Raw genomic sequence first — 19,270 nt, forward strand, 5'->3', positions numbered from 1 at the left:
AATGTATCCTTTCACGTAAACTCCTCACGATGCATCCCAAAATGTTATTCGTTTTCTCCCGAGTCTTTTACAGATTTAGGATTTCATATTTCAACTGTCCCAGAGAGTTACCACATGCATGTTCAACCGCTCTTCTCACTTTCTTTGTGGTCAGAGAATCCTCTCTTTTTTCTTAACGGTTGTTGACAGTAGCAGTAGTAAAGCAATATGCGTTCATGGTTTTAAAATTTTTGGAGTTCAAGAACATAAAAAGAAAAAAATTTAATTCCCCCCCAAGACCTATCCAGGACCCTCAGTTTCTCCTCCCCTCAGGTAACCGACTGTTGACAGTTTCTTGTGTGGTTTTCTGCAAAATATTGTGTGCGTCAACAAGTGCTTCTTCATTCTCGGCACAACCAAATGCTGAGGATACAACGGCTGCCCCAAAATCCACTTAGTCCCCGACCTCACGCAGCTTAGTCTCCAGGGACAGAGACGTGGATTTATCTCTCTCATGTAAAACAAAACAAAACACCTGAGCATTACTGTGCATGCTGCTCTGCTCCTGGCCTTTTGCCAAGAAACAATATGCCTTGCAGTCCTCCACATTGTTTTCAACGGCTGCCTAGCGGCGTCTGTTCACATGGCTGTACCGTAATATACTTAATCAGTCCCCTGCTGATAGACATCCCAATTGTTTCCAGTATTTTTGCTATTACAAATGATGCGGTAATGAGCATGCCTTTACATATGCAATTGTTCATGTTTATATTTACCTATAGGATAAATTCCCAGAAGTGAAATCCCTGGGTCCAAGCTCATGAGCATCTCGGCGGTGGACATCTGTCACCCTTTCATGAGTGTTCTGCATCTTAAATACTTTCACGTGTTCAGGGAAAATAAGAATCTTGGTGAGAGGCAGAGCTTGCCTCCCTTTACAGAAGACAAACAGTCCAGATACCACCCCTTCCTACCCCCAACACGTGGACATGTGACTGGGCTCAGCCTCAGACTCTGGATCTGGAGTCAGGACCTGAGCAAGCGGGACACCCCAAAGTTCTGGCCAGCCAGGGCAGTGGCACCATGCCTGGCTGCTTCCCGTGGTGTGTTTTTGGCTGCAATCCCAGCCACCTGGCTTTCTGCCTGTTTTCTTAGCCTGGCCCCGCAGGCTGCTAGTGATTCTGTGAGCTCCTCAATGTCTTTTCAATCAACTCCTCTTCTGCTTAAATCAGTCCAGCTTGGATTCTGCTACTTGCAATTAAGAATCTGGTTCTATTGTAGCCAGCCTCCAAAATGGCACCCAATGATTCTCGCCAATCGGATTGACCTGTGTAACCAGTAGGATATTGAGGAAATGACAGAGTATGATTTCTGAAGCTAGGTCTGAAACGACATTGTGGCTTGCACCTGCTCTCTTGTATCATTTGCTTTGAGGGAGACCAGCTGCCATGTTGTCAGGATGCCCAAGCAGCCCAGTGGAATGGTTATGCGGCAAGTGAGTGAGGCCTCCAGCCAACAGCCAGCACCAACTTGTGAACTGCATGAGTGAGTCACCTTGGAAGCAGATCCTCCAGCCCCAGTCAAGCCTTCAGATGACTACAGCCCCAACTGGCATTTTGACTGCAGCCTCGTGAGAGACTCAGAACTAGAACCAGCCAGCCAAACTGCTTCTTAATTCCTGACCCTCAGAAACTTAATTAATTTTTAAGCCACTAAGTTATGGGATGACTTGTTAAAGCAAAAATAAATAGCTAACTCAGCCATAAAAAAGAATGAACTTGCCATTTTCAACAACATAGATTGACCTAGAGAGTATTATGCTAAGTGAAATAAGTCAGACAGAGAAAGACAAATACCACGTGATTTCACTCATGTGTGGAATCTAAAAAAGAAAACAAATGAACAAATGAAACAAAACAAAAACAAACTCACAGATACAAAGAACAAACTGGTGGTCGCCAGAGAGAAGAGGGGTGTGGGAATGGGTGAAATGGGTGAAGGGGATTAGGAAGAAGAAACTTACAGTTATAACATACATAAGTCATGGGAATGTATGGTACAGTATAGGGAATATATCCGATAATATTGTAATAGCTTTGAATGGTGACAGATGGTTGCTAGACTTGTCGTGATCATTTTATAATGCATATAAACGTCAAATCTCTGTGTTGCATGCCTGAAACTAATATATTGTCTGTCAACTATACTTCAATTAAAACAAAACAAAACAAGAATAAATAACTAATATAGATACAATTTTCAATTTTAATAGTCTACCAAATTGCCCTTCAAAAAGACGACAGCAATGTGCCCTCCCACCAATACCACGTGGCAGAGCGCCTAAAGTGATTGGTTTCGGAAAGGAGAAGAGGGGAACAGGGAAACTGATTCTTGATAAGGCCCCTATCCTCAGCGCCTCCCTAAATTACGGAATCCTAAGTTGGCCCCCTAGGACCCCCTGCCACCACAGGACCCAGAGGATAGTTATGGAACCATTGTTCTTGTACAGTCAGGCCACTGGGCAGGGATGTGGCCAGAATCTGGCCTGGTGGACAGGCAGGGTCAACAAGGAGAAATCTGAGCAGGGACAAGGCCACAGGTGTCAGGTCACATGATCACCAGCTGCAGGGGGTGTGGCAGGTGAGCAGGCAGATTGGCAGAAATCTCCCCAGGCTGGTTGGGAAAGGGGCCTCAAAAGAGCGGAGATGCTTGGTGAGTGGGCATCTGTACTTGGGGCCAAGGCAGCAGCCAGAACTGAGCATTTCTGGGCCGCCCTGACCTGGGATCCCTTGCATATGACTTTAGAGACCCAGGGCTCAGGAGGTGACAGAATTGCAGTAGTGGAGGGTGGAAGATAGGAGGGGACCGATATGTCCTGAGCACCAAATATTTGCCAGGCATGGAGTCTGCCAGGTAGACAATCATCATCCCCATTTTACAGGCGAGGAAACTGAGGCTCAGTGAGGCTATTACCAGCCAATGTCTGACTCTAAATCCCTTTACATCACACAGCCTCCAGGGCAGAGGCAGACCTGATCTCTTTGTTTGTTTTCCCCATTGCTCAGTGAAAGGAAAGCCTTTGGGGAGTAGACTCATCACTTTTCCAGTGAGAAGGATGGCCCCACAATCTCTGCTGTCCTCACTTTCAGAACTGTCCCCTCAGGCCGGGCTCCCATGTCAGGATGCTTAGAAGGTCACTGAGTCAGCGGCAGTGGTCCTTTCTTGCCCATCTTTCTCTGCTCCAACAAATCTGGTACGTCCTTGTGAAACAGACATGTAAGGGGTGCCTGTCACAGGCCAGGCAGCACGCTAGGCCTACAGCAGTGGGTAAGGCAGAGTTTCTGCCCTTCAAAGAGTTCATAGTCCAAAGAAGGAGGAAGAGAAGTAAAGAGGAGGATATTGCATAATGCCATAAGGATTCCAGTAGAGAAAAACTCACAGCAAAGTAGGAACCCTGAGAGGGGGCACCTTAGCTAGCCTGGGAGCATCAGGAAAGCTTCCTGAAGATAACCTCTGATCTGAGTCATAAACAATGAGAAGTAGTCTGCCAGGGGAAGGGAGGGAGGGAGGGCCAGGCAGAGGAAACAGCATGTGCAAAGCCTGGAGGAGTGGCACTTTCTAGGAACTGCCAGGTACTGCATATGCCTAGAGCATACAGTTTGGAAGGAGAGAGGGGAAGGAGGAGGGGCCAGAGATGGGGCAGGAGAGGTGAGCAGGGGCTAGATCCTGAAAATGGGGAGCCAAAGATTGAAGGGGAGATGTTAGGAACAGCTTGCAGTTTATAAAGATTATTCTAGCTGCAGGGTGGACAATCAGGGTAAACTGAGGGCAGGGAGATCAAGTAGAGGGCCACTATAGAGACCCAGGAAAGAACCAATGCAGGCCATGGCTGTGGAGATGGAGGATGGGGCCTGTAGGGGAGAGGCACAACATCTACAGGACGTCGTGACTAAGAGCGGACAGAGAAGTCCCATCCCTGGTCTTTGTAGTTACATGACCCAATAGTTGTCCCTTTTTGTATGAAGTCCTTTTGTGTTACATTTTCTATCATCTGCAATCAGAGTTTTTAGCTCTTACACAGGCCTAGTTGTGCAGAGAGGGGACGGATGTTTGAAGTAATTACACTGTTGTCTCCATTTCTTCTTTCTTCTTTCTTTTCTTTTCTTTTTTATTAATAGATGTTTTTTAGAGCAGTTTTAGGTTTCAGAAAAACTTAGCAGAAAGTAGAGTTCCCATATACCTCTCTCCCCTGTGCCCCTCCAGTTTCCTCTATTATTAATATTTTGCATTAGTGGGGTACATTTGTTACAATTGATGCACCCATATTGACACATTAACTAAAGTCCATAGTTCACATTAGGGTCCACTCTTTGTGTTGTACATTCTATAGGTTTTGACAAATGTATAATGACCATTACAGTATCATACAGAATAAGGGTCACTGCTGTAAAGATTCCCTGTGCTCCACCTTTTCATCCCTCCCCCGACTCATAGCAATCACTGATCTTTTTATTGTCTTCATAGTTTTGCCTTTTCCAGGATGTCATATAGTTGGAATCATACAGTATGTAGCCTTTCCAGATTGGTTTCTTTCACTTAGCAATACGCATTGAAGTTTCCTCCATGTCTTTTCGTGACTTGATAGCTCACTTCTTTTTATTGCTCAATAACATTTCTTTTCATTGCTGAATTAACATTCCATTGTGTGGATGCACACAGTTTGTTTATCCTTTCACCTACTGGACATCTTGGTTGCTTCCAAGTTTGGGCAATTATGAATAAAGCTGCTATACACAGTCGTGTGCAGGTTTTTGTGTGGACAAAGGTTCTTTTTTTTTTTTTTTTTTTTTATTAAAGATTTTATTTATTTTATTTTTTCCCCCCAAAGCCCCAGTGGATAGTTGTGTGTCGTAGCTGCACATCCTTCTAGTTGCTGTATGTGGGACTCGGCCTCAGGATGAACGGAGAAGTGGTGCCTCGATGCGCACCCGGGATCCGAACCCGGGCCGCCAGCATCGCAGCGCGCGCACTTAACCACCAAGCCACAGGGCCGGCCCTGGACAAAGGTTCTTAGCTCATTTGGATAAACACCAAGAAGCATGATTGCCAGATCGTACGGTAAGAGTCTCTCCTCCCTTTTTCACATCCACTTCCTCTGGAGGTTAGAAGGTGACCCTACCTGGAAAAATGATGCCTGAGAATCGTAGGTCTTGGGTTTGTGCAGAAACAGAAATGATCTTCCCAAGGGAGCTAAGCGTGTTCTCTTAGGACAGGGGTCCTTACCCAGGTCCCCCAAATACCCTGGAATTATACATGGGAAGGAGGCCCTCATCAGAGTGTCAAGGGGTCTAGGAAGCAAGAGAAATTAAGCTACAGATTTTACCTGCAGCTGAAAGAATCCTCAGTGATGGGAAAGAGAAGAGAAACTGACAGTCAACCTCAGTGTTCAGAATGTCCCGGAATGAAAACCAACCCTCTAGTTACCATTTCTAACGCTACTTCAGGGACCTGGTGTCCAACAGGAGCCCGGGCTGGATGTGGCCCCCATAGAAAACACCCTTCTCTCTCCCCTAGTTCAAAGGAGACTAGAAGCACATTGACGTGATGGCAAAGTCCATTTGCACAGTTTATTTAAAAAGAAACAGCTGTAAGGTAGAAATGCAGATATTTTCTTTATTGTAAAGACAGTTACAAAAGAAAAGTAATAAATATGATGTTAGGAATTACTTTTTAAAATACAACAAACCCCTGGCATTTGTGAGCAATCCCAAGAACTCACAACATACAAAAATCTGTGCTGGGAGTAAGAACTTCTTCCCCCAAACACCTCGGAGCAGATGTTGGAAACTGGCTAGATGATGAGAATGGTCATGACTTTTGGAATTTTGAAAGGTTCTAGATTTTTCACTTGGGAATGTCAGGGGTCTACTGTAATATAATTTGCACAGAGTCAGAGTAAACAGGAATTCTTCTACTCATTAATATTACTTCTAACTATTCTTTCATTCTTACAGTTAAGTAGCACAGTATTTAAGAGTAGAAAAAAGGCTGAAAAGAGAACATATGAATGGAGGGGGATGAAGAAGGTGGATGTCGGGGGGTGCTAAGAGGAGAAAGGTGATGGGAAGAAATAGAACTTCCTGTCTTTTCTCTATTGTGTGTCATCTCGGCAGCATGACATGCCCCCTATTGGAGAGGGGACAGTGGTCCAGCCTGGATCCCCATAAACCTCACCATCATCAAAGGACAGAAGATGCAAAAGCAACTGACAGAATCAGGCTCAGAATGAGAACAAGGAAGTGGATGTTCTCCTTATTAGGGAATGAAGGGGAGGAGGACATGCGGGGGAGAGGTGCAGAGAAGAATTACCCAAGGACACGGGCAACATTAACATCATAGCCCTCCAGGGACTATCTCCTCTATGGACCACCAAAGAAGGAAGTATCTGTACAAACTAACAGAGACCACTCTTTGACGTGGAATGGTAAAGGGGCAAGGCACAAGTACAGGCTGCCAAGTACAGGCACGTTCTGGCTACAGAGAAGGACAAAGGGGGTGAGCAGCAGAGAGAGGTGAGTGGGCAGTTGGCCCATTCCAGAACCTTCTGGGAGGGGCTCCCACACTGGGATGAGAGCCACCCCTTGCCACCCCTACGAGGCTAAGGAGTTTGCACTGGGCAGTGGGTGTGAAAGCTGGTTAGGGTGAGGGGTCAGCAGGAGTGAGGATGCCTGGCCAGCTCCCCCTGTAGTGTCCGTGAGGCACAGCTGTGGACAGAGGTCAAGGTCGCTTGACTATGTACTGAAAGTGGCCTTGAGTTCTTGGAAGGCCGCCTGGCGGAGCTTCCTCTTCTCCTCCTCCTGCTTCCTCTCATCTTGCTCGGCTTTTAGCTCTGCTTCAAACTTACTGGCAGAGGACAAGGCTTGGACCTGCAGAGAAACAGCAAAAATAGACCAACAGAGTGAGAGAGGGGAAGAGAAACTTGGAGATGGAACAGTCCATCAACCAGTTCTTGGCTGTCTCAAGCCGTGTGACATGGAAATCTAGTCCTGCTGGGGACAAGATCCCCCCAGCAAATACTCCGGCCCTTTGGTCTTCCAAAGGGTGTGATCATTTTATTTGCTGCTGTGTCCTATCTGCTGGGGTGAGTCATTCCACTTCACCTCTGTTTCGGGATACTGTGTAACATCCCCACCTACTATCCACTTCTACTTTCTCCCTTCAATTTCACAACAATATTGTTTAATTCCAGGGAAAACAAAAACAAAAACAAAATGAATTCCCTGCTGGGATTTTGACTGAGGTTTCATCCATCCACCTGTGGCAAAAGGATATCTTTAAACTACACAGTTTTCCCTAAATGCCTCGGTTTTTATTCAATACTGCTTTTATGTTACCCGTTAAAATTTTTCGTTTTCTTTAAATCAATCAATGTAAACTTACTTCCAAATATTACACGTTTTTGTTGGTATTGTGAATGGGATTTCATGTCTTTTTTTAAACCTAATTTATCTTCAATAATACTGTATCAGACAAATCCATCTTAAAATCCTCTCTTCTAAACAGATTCTCTTTTTCTCTCCGTGTCTCATCAATTTGGTAAAATTTCCAAACACATCAGGCGTGTAGGTTATTTTAATAGAGACTGCTGAATTGCTCTCCAAAGCAGCTGTTCCAATTTACACCCCCACCGTCAGGGAATGCAAGTATTCATTTCCACACAACCTTGCCAATGCTTATCATTAACTTCTTTCCTGTTTGCCAATCTGATAGGCAAAAAAACTGGCACCTTCTTTTATTTCCTCTTTGGTGAATTACCCATTTGTATCCTTTGCCCATTTTTCTATTCAGCTTTTTTTTTTCTTTAATTTGCATTTCTTTACATAATTTAGGTCTTAGTCCTTTGTTTCACATATATATATGTTTATATACTTTCTCCCAGTTCTTTGCTTGTCTTTTAACTTTAAGGTATCTTGGGCCATACAAATATTTAAAATTTTGATGTAATCAAAATTTTCACCCATTTCCTTTCTGGCTTTTGTATTTTATATCATTTTTAAGAAGGTCTTCTATACCCCCAAGTTTCTAAACCCATTTTCCTATATTTTCTTCTAATACATTTATGGTTTTATTTTCACATTCAGCTCTTTTAAGTCACCAGCAATTTATTCTAGTGAGGAAGTATCATAATGAGACTTCACTTCATTTTCCTAAGTGGATAGCCAATTGTTGCAACACCTGTTATTGAAAAGCCCATTATTTTCCCACTGAGTTGAAAATGATCTTTTTCATATACTAAATTCCCAAATGAAGGAGATCTGTTTTTATTATTTTCTACCCTGTTCCACTAACTGGATTGTTTATTCCTGTACCCATACTACTTTACTTAGTATTACTGCTTTATATGATGCCTTGATATTTATAAGGAAGGTAAATATTCTTTTATCATGTTGAAGAAGCATACTTTTTCTTATTTGTAATTCTGCACTAGGGAAGAAGGGGATACTAGATATTGAGGGGCACAGAATAATCTCTTGCACACATTTCCATTGCTGAACCAACCACTCGCAAGGGCTGGAATATCATGAGTCTGATCGGGCTTTCTCTCCTGGAGCCCAGGGTGGGGTCAGTCTCCCCTAGACCCTTGGGCTATGTGCCAGGGAAGCATCTCATAGGAAGAAAGAAGGCAGGAAATGGATGCTCCACAGACACTCAACTACACAGACCACAGCAGCTATCTTCATAAGATGCAAGTTGAAACCCAAGAGCTAGAGGACATTGACCAATGGTGGGAACATATTGGTGACTGGATTGTTGGGAAGGAAGAAACCAGAGACACAAGAAACCCTAGAGAAAATGTTATTTTGGAGGAGGAACAATTTCAGGAAGAGATTAAATTGGATAAGGCCAGAGTAAAGGTCTTGGGTCCAGCAAATCTTGAGAGACCAGGTTCACCATGCAAAGCAGATTGCAATAGGGTAGGAAGTGAAGGGGAACTGAAGGCAAAGAGCCCTGATGGCTGGGCACACGGATTCCCAGGAGAAAAGGCATTGTGTAGACTCCCATGTAGATGGATGTGGCCAAGTTCTGTCTAACAAGACGTGAGCAGAAACTATTTGCAACCAACATCGTGCCCTTCAAATGATGGGGCATGCCTTCCCGTTGCCTGAAGTCACCTCAGACTGAAAAGCAAAACCCAGTTTATAACTTTTCCTCCGCAAATCATTCCCATTCTGTGTGTCGGGGCGGGGGGGGGGGGGGGGGGGGGGGGGGGGTTCCTGTCTTGACTTAAAAAAAAAATCATCAACCCGCTCCACAGCCTTGTGGCATTTCACTTCCCGCCTCCAACCAAGTGGTCGTGAATACCGAAAGTTCTAGAGAGATTGGGATTCATCTCTACCTCCTCCCCAGCCCCGCTGTCACTACCTTCATTGAAACTACAATTCTTCTCCAGACATCTATGGACACCTCCCTGAGTCCAGCCTCTCCCCAGGCCAGTCTGTTCCCGTAGTGCCCATCACTGATCATGTCAAGGCCTTGTTCAAACACCTCTGAGGGACCCCAGGGCCTGCAGCTATGCTTTCCAAGCCTGCCTGTACCTTGGATCCACCCGCAAAGCTCATTCAACTCCACGTTTCCTGGGCAACATCCAGGAGAAATCCCAGGTAGATCTCGGTGGGGCCTGGGAAGCTGGACTGCAGATAGTTCTGGTGGTTAGCAGGCTGGGTACGGCCTGACCTTTAGGGGAGCCCAGAGCTCCCTGTCCAATTGCGTCCAGTGAGGACAGGGGCCAGCCTCCAGACGCTCCTGACCCTCCCATGCCTCGGAGCCTTTGTTCCTGCCGTTCCCACGGCAGGAACGCCTTCCCTTCCTTGATTGCAAGGTGAATCCCCATTCATCTCTGAACATCTGTTGCAAATGTCAGCTCCTTTATGGCCCTCTCCCAAATTCAAGTGATGATTCCCTTCATTCGTCATTCATGCAAAAGTTTAAGGGCCATTATAAGCCAGGCACTGTAATTACACAGATAACACACCTACTCTGCCTTTGAGTCTGGGTGAGGAGGCAGACATATAAACATAACAAGTTCACAAAATTTTATTGTTATTCTTTTCATCTTTTCTCCTGGTTATAAAAATAATGCACACATTATAAAACATTACAAAAATATAAAAAATGAGTCCCTCAGATGTAACTAATACTTTGGTATATAATTATTCAGCTTGTATTTAATATTTAACAAAATGAGGTTTCAAACACACTGTCTTGCTTAATTCATTTTGGACATCTGTCCACACATACGTGCAGCTACAGGATGTGCAAAGGTGTGGGTGCAGCACAATGGACTCGATTCCCTAGAAATGGAAGATTCGATGGTTTCCAATTTTTCTCTATTACTAACAATGCTGTAGGAAAATCTTTGTCTATACATCTATGTGCATTTGCACGACTGTCTCCGAAGCATAAAATCCTAGAGGCAGAATTCCAGAGGTGAAGGATATGAAACGTGAATAGCTAGCCCCGGACCGCTCTCCAAACAGTTGGGTCAACTTGTACCCTTACCAAAAGGGTCCAAGAATGCCTTGAACAAATAAATTATAAGACCACTTCCACTAGTAATAGAGGCACGTAGAAGTGGATGGACTTTCTCGGCCAGGATAATCAAGGAAAGCAGCCAAGAGGAGGCGACTCTTTAAGGTGGGTCCTAAAGAATGAGTAGAGCTTTCTGGAAGAGGCATTTGGGTGGGGCATTCCAGGCAGAGGAAACAACAGGTGCTGAGGCCAGTTGTGAAAACTGTGGCAGTATTTGAAGAAATGCACACAGGGGTGGACGAGTCTGGAGCGGGGATCAGAGCTGGATTATATAAGGTCTGGGATGCCCAGATAAGACGTTCCCAGAGACTTCATACAGACTTCGACAAGAGCACTTGGCACACTGCGCTGTAGCAATGGACTGGAAACAGTGTCCTGCTAAGTTTAGGCCCCTGCCCAAGGTATCACAAGAGATCTGCAAGTGTTGATTCAATCGATGAATGGAGAGGACACATCCCACCAGAATTAACCCTTGCCTCCTCTCTACTCCCTGTCTGTCAAGGCTGAAAGTTTGTTTTCAAAGACTGTGTGTGTGCCCTGGGGAGGGCAAAAGTTTTACCTACTACACCCTTGTCAAGGAGTTATATCTCCTGAGCTTAACGTAGTGCCTGGCCTTGCCGGAGCTGGGTCGAATCAATGTTAAGTCATGAAGGAAGGAACCGACCACTTTCAGGATTGGACACACGATGCTGGTTGAGGTGCAGTGAGTGACTGGCCTGTCCCTGAAATGGTCAGATGACAGCAGTAGGAATTCAGGCATGAGGAGCCCACCATGATTCACAGTTTACGTTTTGGCAGAAAGATGATGGAATCTGTCTCCAAGTAGTATCACAGAGAAGTGAGAAAAGAGTCCTGCTTAGGGGCCCGAGCAGGCTGGGATATGTCACCAAGGACACTCTGTCTCTGGGTAAACTCTTGGAATGAGTTAAAACTGCACAAGAGGCTGGCTCCTGCCTGGAGTGGCAGAGAGTCCCAACAGCTTATATTACGTACAGAGTGCTCATGGGGAGCCAGGTACTTGCAAAACACTTTTTACATGTGAACTCAATTAATCCTCACAGCTATCCTCTTATCACCCCCATTGTACAGATGAGGAAACTGAGGCATAGACAGATCACAGGGTTAGTAAGTGGAGGAGGCAGAATCTGAACCCAGGCAGCCTTACCCACTGCACTCCACTGCTGCTGTGGTTGACAGGGAGTTTAGAGGGCTCTCCTGATCTCTCTTGCTGCAGGTGTGCTCTGTGGAGTTGAAAATGACAGCACCCAACAAGGGAGAGGCTCTCGATAAATGTTCAATGACAAGATGAACATGTGAATGAATGGAAGCACCCAGAAAGGCTCTGCGACCATGTGCTGGAGATTTCTTCCCAACTCCCAACCACCGTCAATGGAGCAAATATCAACTCGGGACAAGACACCGAGGCTCCCTCCTCTGGCCCCATTATGCACTTGTTTGCACACAAATGTTCAAGATGCAAACGTGGAGGGAGCTGTTCAAGCAACTTAACTGTGATTTGGGGTAGAGAGGAATTCTTTAGGAAAGTCCGGATCGAGAGTTGACCTGCGAGCACTGTACCAGCAAATCCTTTTGAATCTGAAACCAGGATCGAATGCATTTACCACTTGGTTGTTTTTCTGTTTTGTTTTTAATTTTCAGATTGCACGCAGACACACTCCCATTTCCCCGCAATCACATACGATATATATATCTTAAGTCATCGCTGTTCAGTAATGGGATAGTCACAGCCTGGGAGCCCCTGTCAGGCAGGGCGGAGGGAGGGAGCTCTTGTCCTGCCTACCTTGGCTTCAAAGAAGTCCTTGGCACCTTTGACACCCTCCAGGGCAACATTGATCTCGGAGAGCTTTGCCAGCGCCATCAGCCCACTGTCCTCCTGCAATTCCCCCGCTGCGGCCTTGTGGAATATGAGCAGGAACTGTGCGGAAAGACGGATTAGAGTCCAGTCAACGCACTGAGAGATTTACAACAATCCCCTCCGGCCCAGGCTGAATTCTTTATTGCCAAGCCTATAAAAAAGGGTGCAAATGTGTGCGTGTGACCAATTATTTTTTCCCTTATCACACTGTCAAAAATGAAAACATGCCCATTTTTCACAAGGATACAGGGAAATGGGCACCTTCCTATCTCGTTGATGAGAGTGTAAATTGACTCAGACTCTTTGGAGGGCACTTTGGAAATATGTATCAAAAATAAAATGCTTTCACCCTTCCAATCATTAATTCTACTGCTGGAATCTATCCCTCAGAAACATTTACACGGTAGTTTAAGAAGCATTATCTGTAAAAGCAAAATAATTGTCAATTGTCCTTGTTTATAGCCATGGAATAAAAACTCCAACAAACCTGTAAGTACTATTTTTTAAAGCTAAAAGGTTAATATTTCTGATGTTTTTTAATCATTCCTATTTTCCATTTGTGTCCCATTTTTGCATTAGATTGATTGTTTACCTTTGTTAGTGTTTTCTAAGAGATCTTTATGGAACCTGGTATGTTTCAAATGCTTTAGCTCCATCACTCGCCTTTTCAATTTGTTTTATGGTTATTTTTGACTTTCAAAAATTTTACATAAACTCTATCAATCTTTTTCTTTTCTCTCACCAGTGTTATGCTTAGAAAAACCTTTCTCGCCACCTAGGTTACAGAAACAATCGCCTATGTTTTTGCCTACTTCTTTTTTTTAACATGTAAATATTTAATCTCTGAAATTTATTCTGATCTATCATGTGAGGTTGATCATTAACCTTATTTTCTTCCAAATAGTTAGTTAGTAATCCCCACATCATTTACTGAATAATCCATCTTCTTCCTCCAGATTCAAAATGTGACTGGAATGAATTAATCTTCAAAGTAAGCTTGTACTAAGGCCCCCACAGAACATGTTTTTAAATAAATAAATAGGCCAAGCTGAAAAGGCAGGTAGGTCCCTGTCTTCCCATCTTTCTCCCCCAAGGTGACTTTATGGCTTTTTACTTCTCTTCTTTAAAGAATTTTTGTGAATTTATTTGTCAAACAACTGCTTGTCAACTTCTGTAATTATTTTTCCACTTGGAACGAATATAAATTGATGCCTTCCAAGTCATCCCAGTAAGAGGCTTCTCCAGGTTTTCAGGTGTTACCCAAAATACGTGTGCCTAAAGGGAAATTTCAGGTTTTCAGGGGTCTTTATCATGACCGTTTCTTCTAAAAAATGGCTTCCCCAAGAAAAAAGAACATCACCTAAAGTAGAGTGGGAGGTTAAACAACTTCAACAGACTTTCCAAATGCCAACTTGGGTGTCTTTTACTGCCAAGATCTCAATCCCTGGAGGGAAGTGTGTTTCGTGAAGTAAAAGTCTTGCCTCCACCACAACCACCTGAACACATCTTGCTAATAAGCTTTTCTTTGTAATTCTTGCGTTGGGGGTCCTAACTCCACTGTGGAAATTGCCAAATACAAAGTAAGAGATGAAGCGAGGTGCACGAAGACTTGTAGCTTTGCGGAGGCCTCTGTGGTCAGCTTGCTTGTACAGAAATGCCACGTTCATCCACCTGCAGCTTCAAATTCTCTCACTAGAGGCCGGCAAAGACCCAGTTTGCTGCAGACTATTGTATCCAGAACACTGGCTCTAGAGAAGTCTCAGAAAACAAGCCTGTTCAAGGAGGTGAGGCCCCCCCCTAAGAACAGGATGGAGGGCAAGGGGGTGGGGGGACAATTGTGGTCAAGCTTTTATGGAAGAGATTGAAGCAGCAAAGACCAGCGCTGCAAATGCGAGCCATGCAAGGAGAGAAGGAGTGAAGTACCCGTCCCTCAGTACCCTACCCATCCTTAAAGCATCTAGTTACAGAAGCCCTCCGCCCCATTGCTCCATCAGGCGAACACAAAACAGGCAGTCCCTCCATCCAGCCATTCTCCTGGGCCCAGGGAGGCAGCTCAGGAAAGATGGACCACTGCTCTCAGCCTAGCAAAAATCTAAGTCATCTTGGGGGCTCTTACAAGTACAGCGGAGATGACAATGTTCCTCTGTGTTCACAGAAGGGCTTAAAGTATTCCTCATGGGTCTTTTAACCAGAGCAGATCCTGGCCACCTATGATCACTCTCACTCTGCCAGCTCAGCAAATGACAAACAGCAACCTTCTCATAACTTAGGGGTCCCCCTGCCTTAGCCTTAGTTAAAGAAGAAAAAAAAATCTAGCTCAACCTGAAAATGTTCAGCCTTCCAGAAAGCATGCCAGACATTCCCATTTAATTTTATTACAATCATCAACCTCTGAATGACAATTTCTCCACTGCCCAGCCTTGTTTGTCTTCCTATTTATAGTCCACAAAGACTGGTATGTTGTGGAGAATTGAAAAGTGTCCTAGCTGTGACTATGAGCAAAGTGGGGGCAGGGAAGGAGAAGCAGAAAACAAAGAAACACAGAGAGAATTAATGAAGCTAAAAAGCAATTTCAGACATAGGCTATTAATTGCTTCTGATAAATTTAAGGAAATTTTTAATTTTATGGCCCTGACTGGTGACGCAAACACTTCCCCTGTATTACTTAGAGCTCTTAGATTGCAAGTGGCAGAAACAAACTTTGGCTTAAGCAAAAAGAAGGTATGCACTATACAAAAAGGATGTCTCAAAAACCCAACAGCGGAATACAGTGACCTGGAAGAGGTCTGGAACTGGGAGAGGCATTGATTTGGGGATTAGAGGCAGCATTCCCTCTCCAGCTCTCATGTCTGATCCACATGGTAGAGAACAGCGACCTCACATTGAGTTATTCTTCCAGGAACAGCCACCTGCAGAGCCAATTAACCTAGTCTGGCCAGGGGTCCCCCCATGGTCCAATCAATTCCATTACATCTGTCTCAATTCTGCTCTGAGACAGATGTAATGGAATTAGTGAGGACTATAAGAAAAAGAGAGGAGGATATTAAGTCTTCGCTGTCTGTTTCCAAAGGAGAAAGAGGTGGGGAGGGCCTGGAATCCAATTCTAGATCACTAGAGCTATGGAGGTAGAACTGCTAACATTTGGTCCACCCTCATGACTTCTTGTGCATGTCTGTACACATACATAAGCACACACATAAACCATAAATGTAAACAATCATATTTTATGAACAATTTGGTAATCTGCTTTTGTCTCTACTTTTTATATTGTCAACATTTGTTCTCTGGTCATGAAACACTGTGCTGTATCATCTTTTTTTTTTTTTGTGAGGAAGATTAGCTCTGAGCTAACATCTGTTGCCAATCACCCTTTTTTGCTGAGGAAGACTGGCCCTGGGCTAACATCTGTGCCCATCTTCCTCTGCTTTATATGGGATGCTGCCACAGCATGGCCTGACAAGCAGTGAGTTAGTCCAGCCTGGGATCTGAACCTGTGAACCCCGGGCCACTGAAGCAGAGTGCGTGCACTTAACTGCTACACCACTGGGCCGGCCCCTACATCACCATTTTTAATGGTTCCATGTATGCCATTTTCTAAAACACCCATAATGCGCATGTATTATTTTCATAATTGGAAAAGAAATGGTTTAATTTTTATTTTTATTTTTTTTGTGAGGAAGATCAGCCCTGAGCTAACATCCGTGCTAATCCTCCTCTTTTTGCTGAGGAAGACCAGCTCTGAGCCAACATCTATTGCCAATCCTCCTCCTTTTTTTTTTTCCTCAAAGCCCCAGTAGATAGTTGTATGTCATAGTTGCACATCCTTCTAGTTGCTGTATGTGGGACGCGGCCTCAGCATGGCCAGACAAGCAGTGCGGCGGTGCGCGCCCGGGATCCGAACCCGGGCTGCCAGTAGTGGAGCGCGCGCACCTAACCACTAAGCCGTGGGGGCAGCCCCGAAAAGAAATGGTTTAAAAGAGAGATCAATTCCCTTGTACATGGGGGAAAAGCAGCAAGATAGTACTTAATGGAGACATATCTTCCATATCAAAGAGCGAATGTGATGTGCTTCAGTCAAGCTAATCCAAAGAGAAAGAAATGGAACACAAACTTTCACTAAGCACCTACTAAATGCCAGGTGGTGAGGAAAGAACTGTAGAAGTGAGCAATTGTGTCTACCTGGCAACTCCTGCCCCACGTGATGATGGTGACGCTGTTGACTATAGTGCTTTGTGGCACATGACTGGACCTAGCCAATCACAGCACCCTGAATGCAACAACTGGCCCAGGAGGTGGGCATGTGTCTCCAGTAGAGCCAATCAGAGGCCTTCTGGGACTGGTATAGACTCTGGGATAAAGAAGCCCTCTATTCCCTGGGGTTGCTAAGCTGGGGGATATGTAATCTGGAGCTGCTGGCAGCCATCTTGGCAGGCCCGGGGCACAACACCTTATGTGGAAGGAGAAGATGAGGCGGACATAGAAGAAAGTACAGTAAGGTATGGCAAGAGCAAGACCCTGGATTACTTGTGCCTAACACTTCCACTTCCTCTCCCGGGGATGTGAGCCAATAGTTGTCTGTTCTTTTCTTGTTAGTTGGCATTCTCTTTCTGTCACTTGGGACCAAGAATTCTAACTGATACGGCACAGAAAGAAAACTTAGTTCTTGCAACAGTCCGGAGGGAACACTATTAACTAACATCCCTATTTTAAAGACAGTAATACTGAGGCTCAGAAGTAAAATAACTTGCTCAAGTTACACAGCTCAGTGTGGAGGACGGAGGTCTGACTGTAAGCCTCTTTTCATTACAGAAGCACAGCATTGGCCCACTAGTGGCTTACAACATTGGCAGAACCCGGCAGAGTGAAATACAGTCATGCATCACTTAATGATGGGGATGCTTTCTGAGAAATGCATCGTTAGTCAATTTTGTCATTGTGCGAACATCACAGAGTATACTTACACAAACCTAGACGGTATAGCCTACTACACACCTAGGCTATATTGTACTAATCTTGTGGGACCGCTGTCGTATGTGTGGTCTGTTGTTGACCGAAATGTCGTTATGTGGCACATGACTACACTAAAAGCAGGAGGTTGGGCTGTGGAGTATTAATGGCAAATGTGTCTACACTTCCAGATCCTGTACCTCCAGGAACAACTGCTAGAGATGGGACCACAATGGGGCTCTGAACTGACAAAGGACTGAATGTGAATGTCACTGAAGCTTTGTGGGAGGGTTGAGAACCCACAACAGGAAGCTTCTGGAGATTTCCAAGCCTCTGCTGTCCACCATCTGTGGGAAATGGCCCAAACAGCAGCTAACCAAAAGCTAACCAAGCATCTTGGATTCAGGGAGGAGCACGTTTGGGGGGCCTCTGGGTAAAACGGGGTAGGGGAGGGATTGTATCCTAGCTCAGTTGGTGACTTGCACAGACCTCCAAACACCCTCTCGATTTCTGTTCCCCACAGGTCACAACTTTGCGCAGAAGCAGTTTCCCCAGTGTTACCTGCAAGGCTTCACCAAGGCAAAAGCATTTACTTTCTATATCCCAGGGGTATCCGGGTTGGAAAGAGCCAGTGCCCAGCATGATGCATGAGTGATATGACAGAACCACATGTGAGAGGGAGCTAGAGGGGCCGCTGTGAAGGGAGCATGGCCAGAGACAACGGGAGGCTGTGTGTCATGGAAACTCCAACCAAAGCCCAGCCCTGAGCTGGGGCCGATTTCAGGCAGGTGCCGACTTTTTGAGCTCTCTAGCTCCTTAGCTCTGAAATGAGAAGGATGAACTAGATTATCCTGAGGGTTATGCCCAACACAGGTTTTCTGTGATCTTCTATCTCCACACCTGCCAGTTCAGGAAAGGAAGAGATGGGAGAATCTGGAGTTGATTTCTTGGCGGTGAGAGGCAAGGCCAGTTTCGTCACAGCTGGGGAGGGGACTCAAGACTGCCAGTTCAGCTGCAGAGACCCCCAGGAAGAGCATCCAACGGCCCTATCTAGCCTGGACGGAAGACCAGTACTTAGCCAAAGTTCTCACCATCAGAAACCAGGACGCCAGCGCTCCACCGTTTCTGGAATAACCAAGGTTAAACACCAGAAAGCAAGGAGAGTCCTCTCTACTCCCAGCTCCTGAGGGCCCAGCTGAGACAGGACTGGATCTCAGTCTGCAGCAGCTGGGCTAATGCTCTGAGCATTTAGCCGGATGTTGTCACCAAAGTTATTCTAATACCAGGTCACACTGACACATCTAGAGGCCTTTCAATAAAACTCCAATACACAAAGCATGGAATTCTCTTCCTTGTGGGGCTGCATCCTTGCCATGGAAAAAACCCGATGGCCTTGAGACTTTTTCCCAAAATAGAAATGGCTTGAACATTGAGGTTCTCACCCATTTAAGTATCAGGCTGTGAATCTACATGCACTTTTCCAGGAAGACATCTGTGCATACAAAATTTTGCCTGTAGTTTCAGGGGTTCAAAGACCAAAAAGCCCATTCTTGGACACTTTGGAGGAGGGGGTCCAGGGGCAATTGTTTAATTGCTATTTTTTACTATTTTTAAATTCTTATAAAAAAATTAAAAGTTTTAATATATAAAAAACATATAAAATTATAAAACCACCAAAACTTTGTACCCACAAATATCCACTATGAATATTTTGGTGAACATCCTTCCAGATTTCTCAATCCTTACCATTTTTTACCCAAATGAGGTTATTCTACCCACACTGACTTTCAATCTGCATACTGAGCATTTTCCCATGCCAGCACGGCAGTTCACTAGCTCTTTAAAGATATTTTTAAAAGCAGGACTGTAGATTAAATA

The 19,270-nt window shown here is 44.9% G+C and overlaps 1 protein-coding gene across 1 annotated transcript in view; it reads right to left on the reverse strand.

Moving 5' to 3' along the window:
• Positions 1-5,581: 5,581 nt before the first annotated feature.
• Positions 5,582-19,270, reverse strand: part of EFHD1 (EF-hand domain family member D1) — a 41,150-nt gene continuing 27,461 nt past the window's right edge. The window contains exons 3-4 of the mRNA XM_014785400.2: positions 12,371-12,505; positions 5,582-6,905 (exon numbers count right to left, since the gene is read on the reverse strand). Of these exons, the coding sequence (XP_014640886.1) occupies positions 6,771-6,905; positions 12,371-12,505 (270 nt within the window). The 3' untranslated portion in view covers positions 5,582-6,770. The remainder of the gene's footprint in view (positions 6,906-12,370; positions 12,506-19,270) is intronic.

The sequence above is a fragment of the Ceratotherium simum genome, chromosome 37 (genome assembly GCF_057802395.1).
Source record: "Ceratotherium simum simum isolate JZ-2026a chromosome 37, ASM5780239v1, whole genome shotgun sequence".
Lineage (NCBI taxonomy): Eukaryota > Metazoa > Chordata > Mammalia > Perissodactyla > Rhinocerotidae > Ceratotherium > Ceratotherium simum.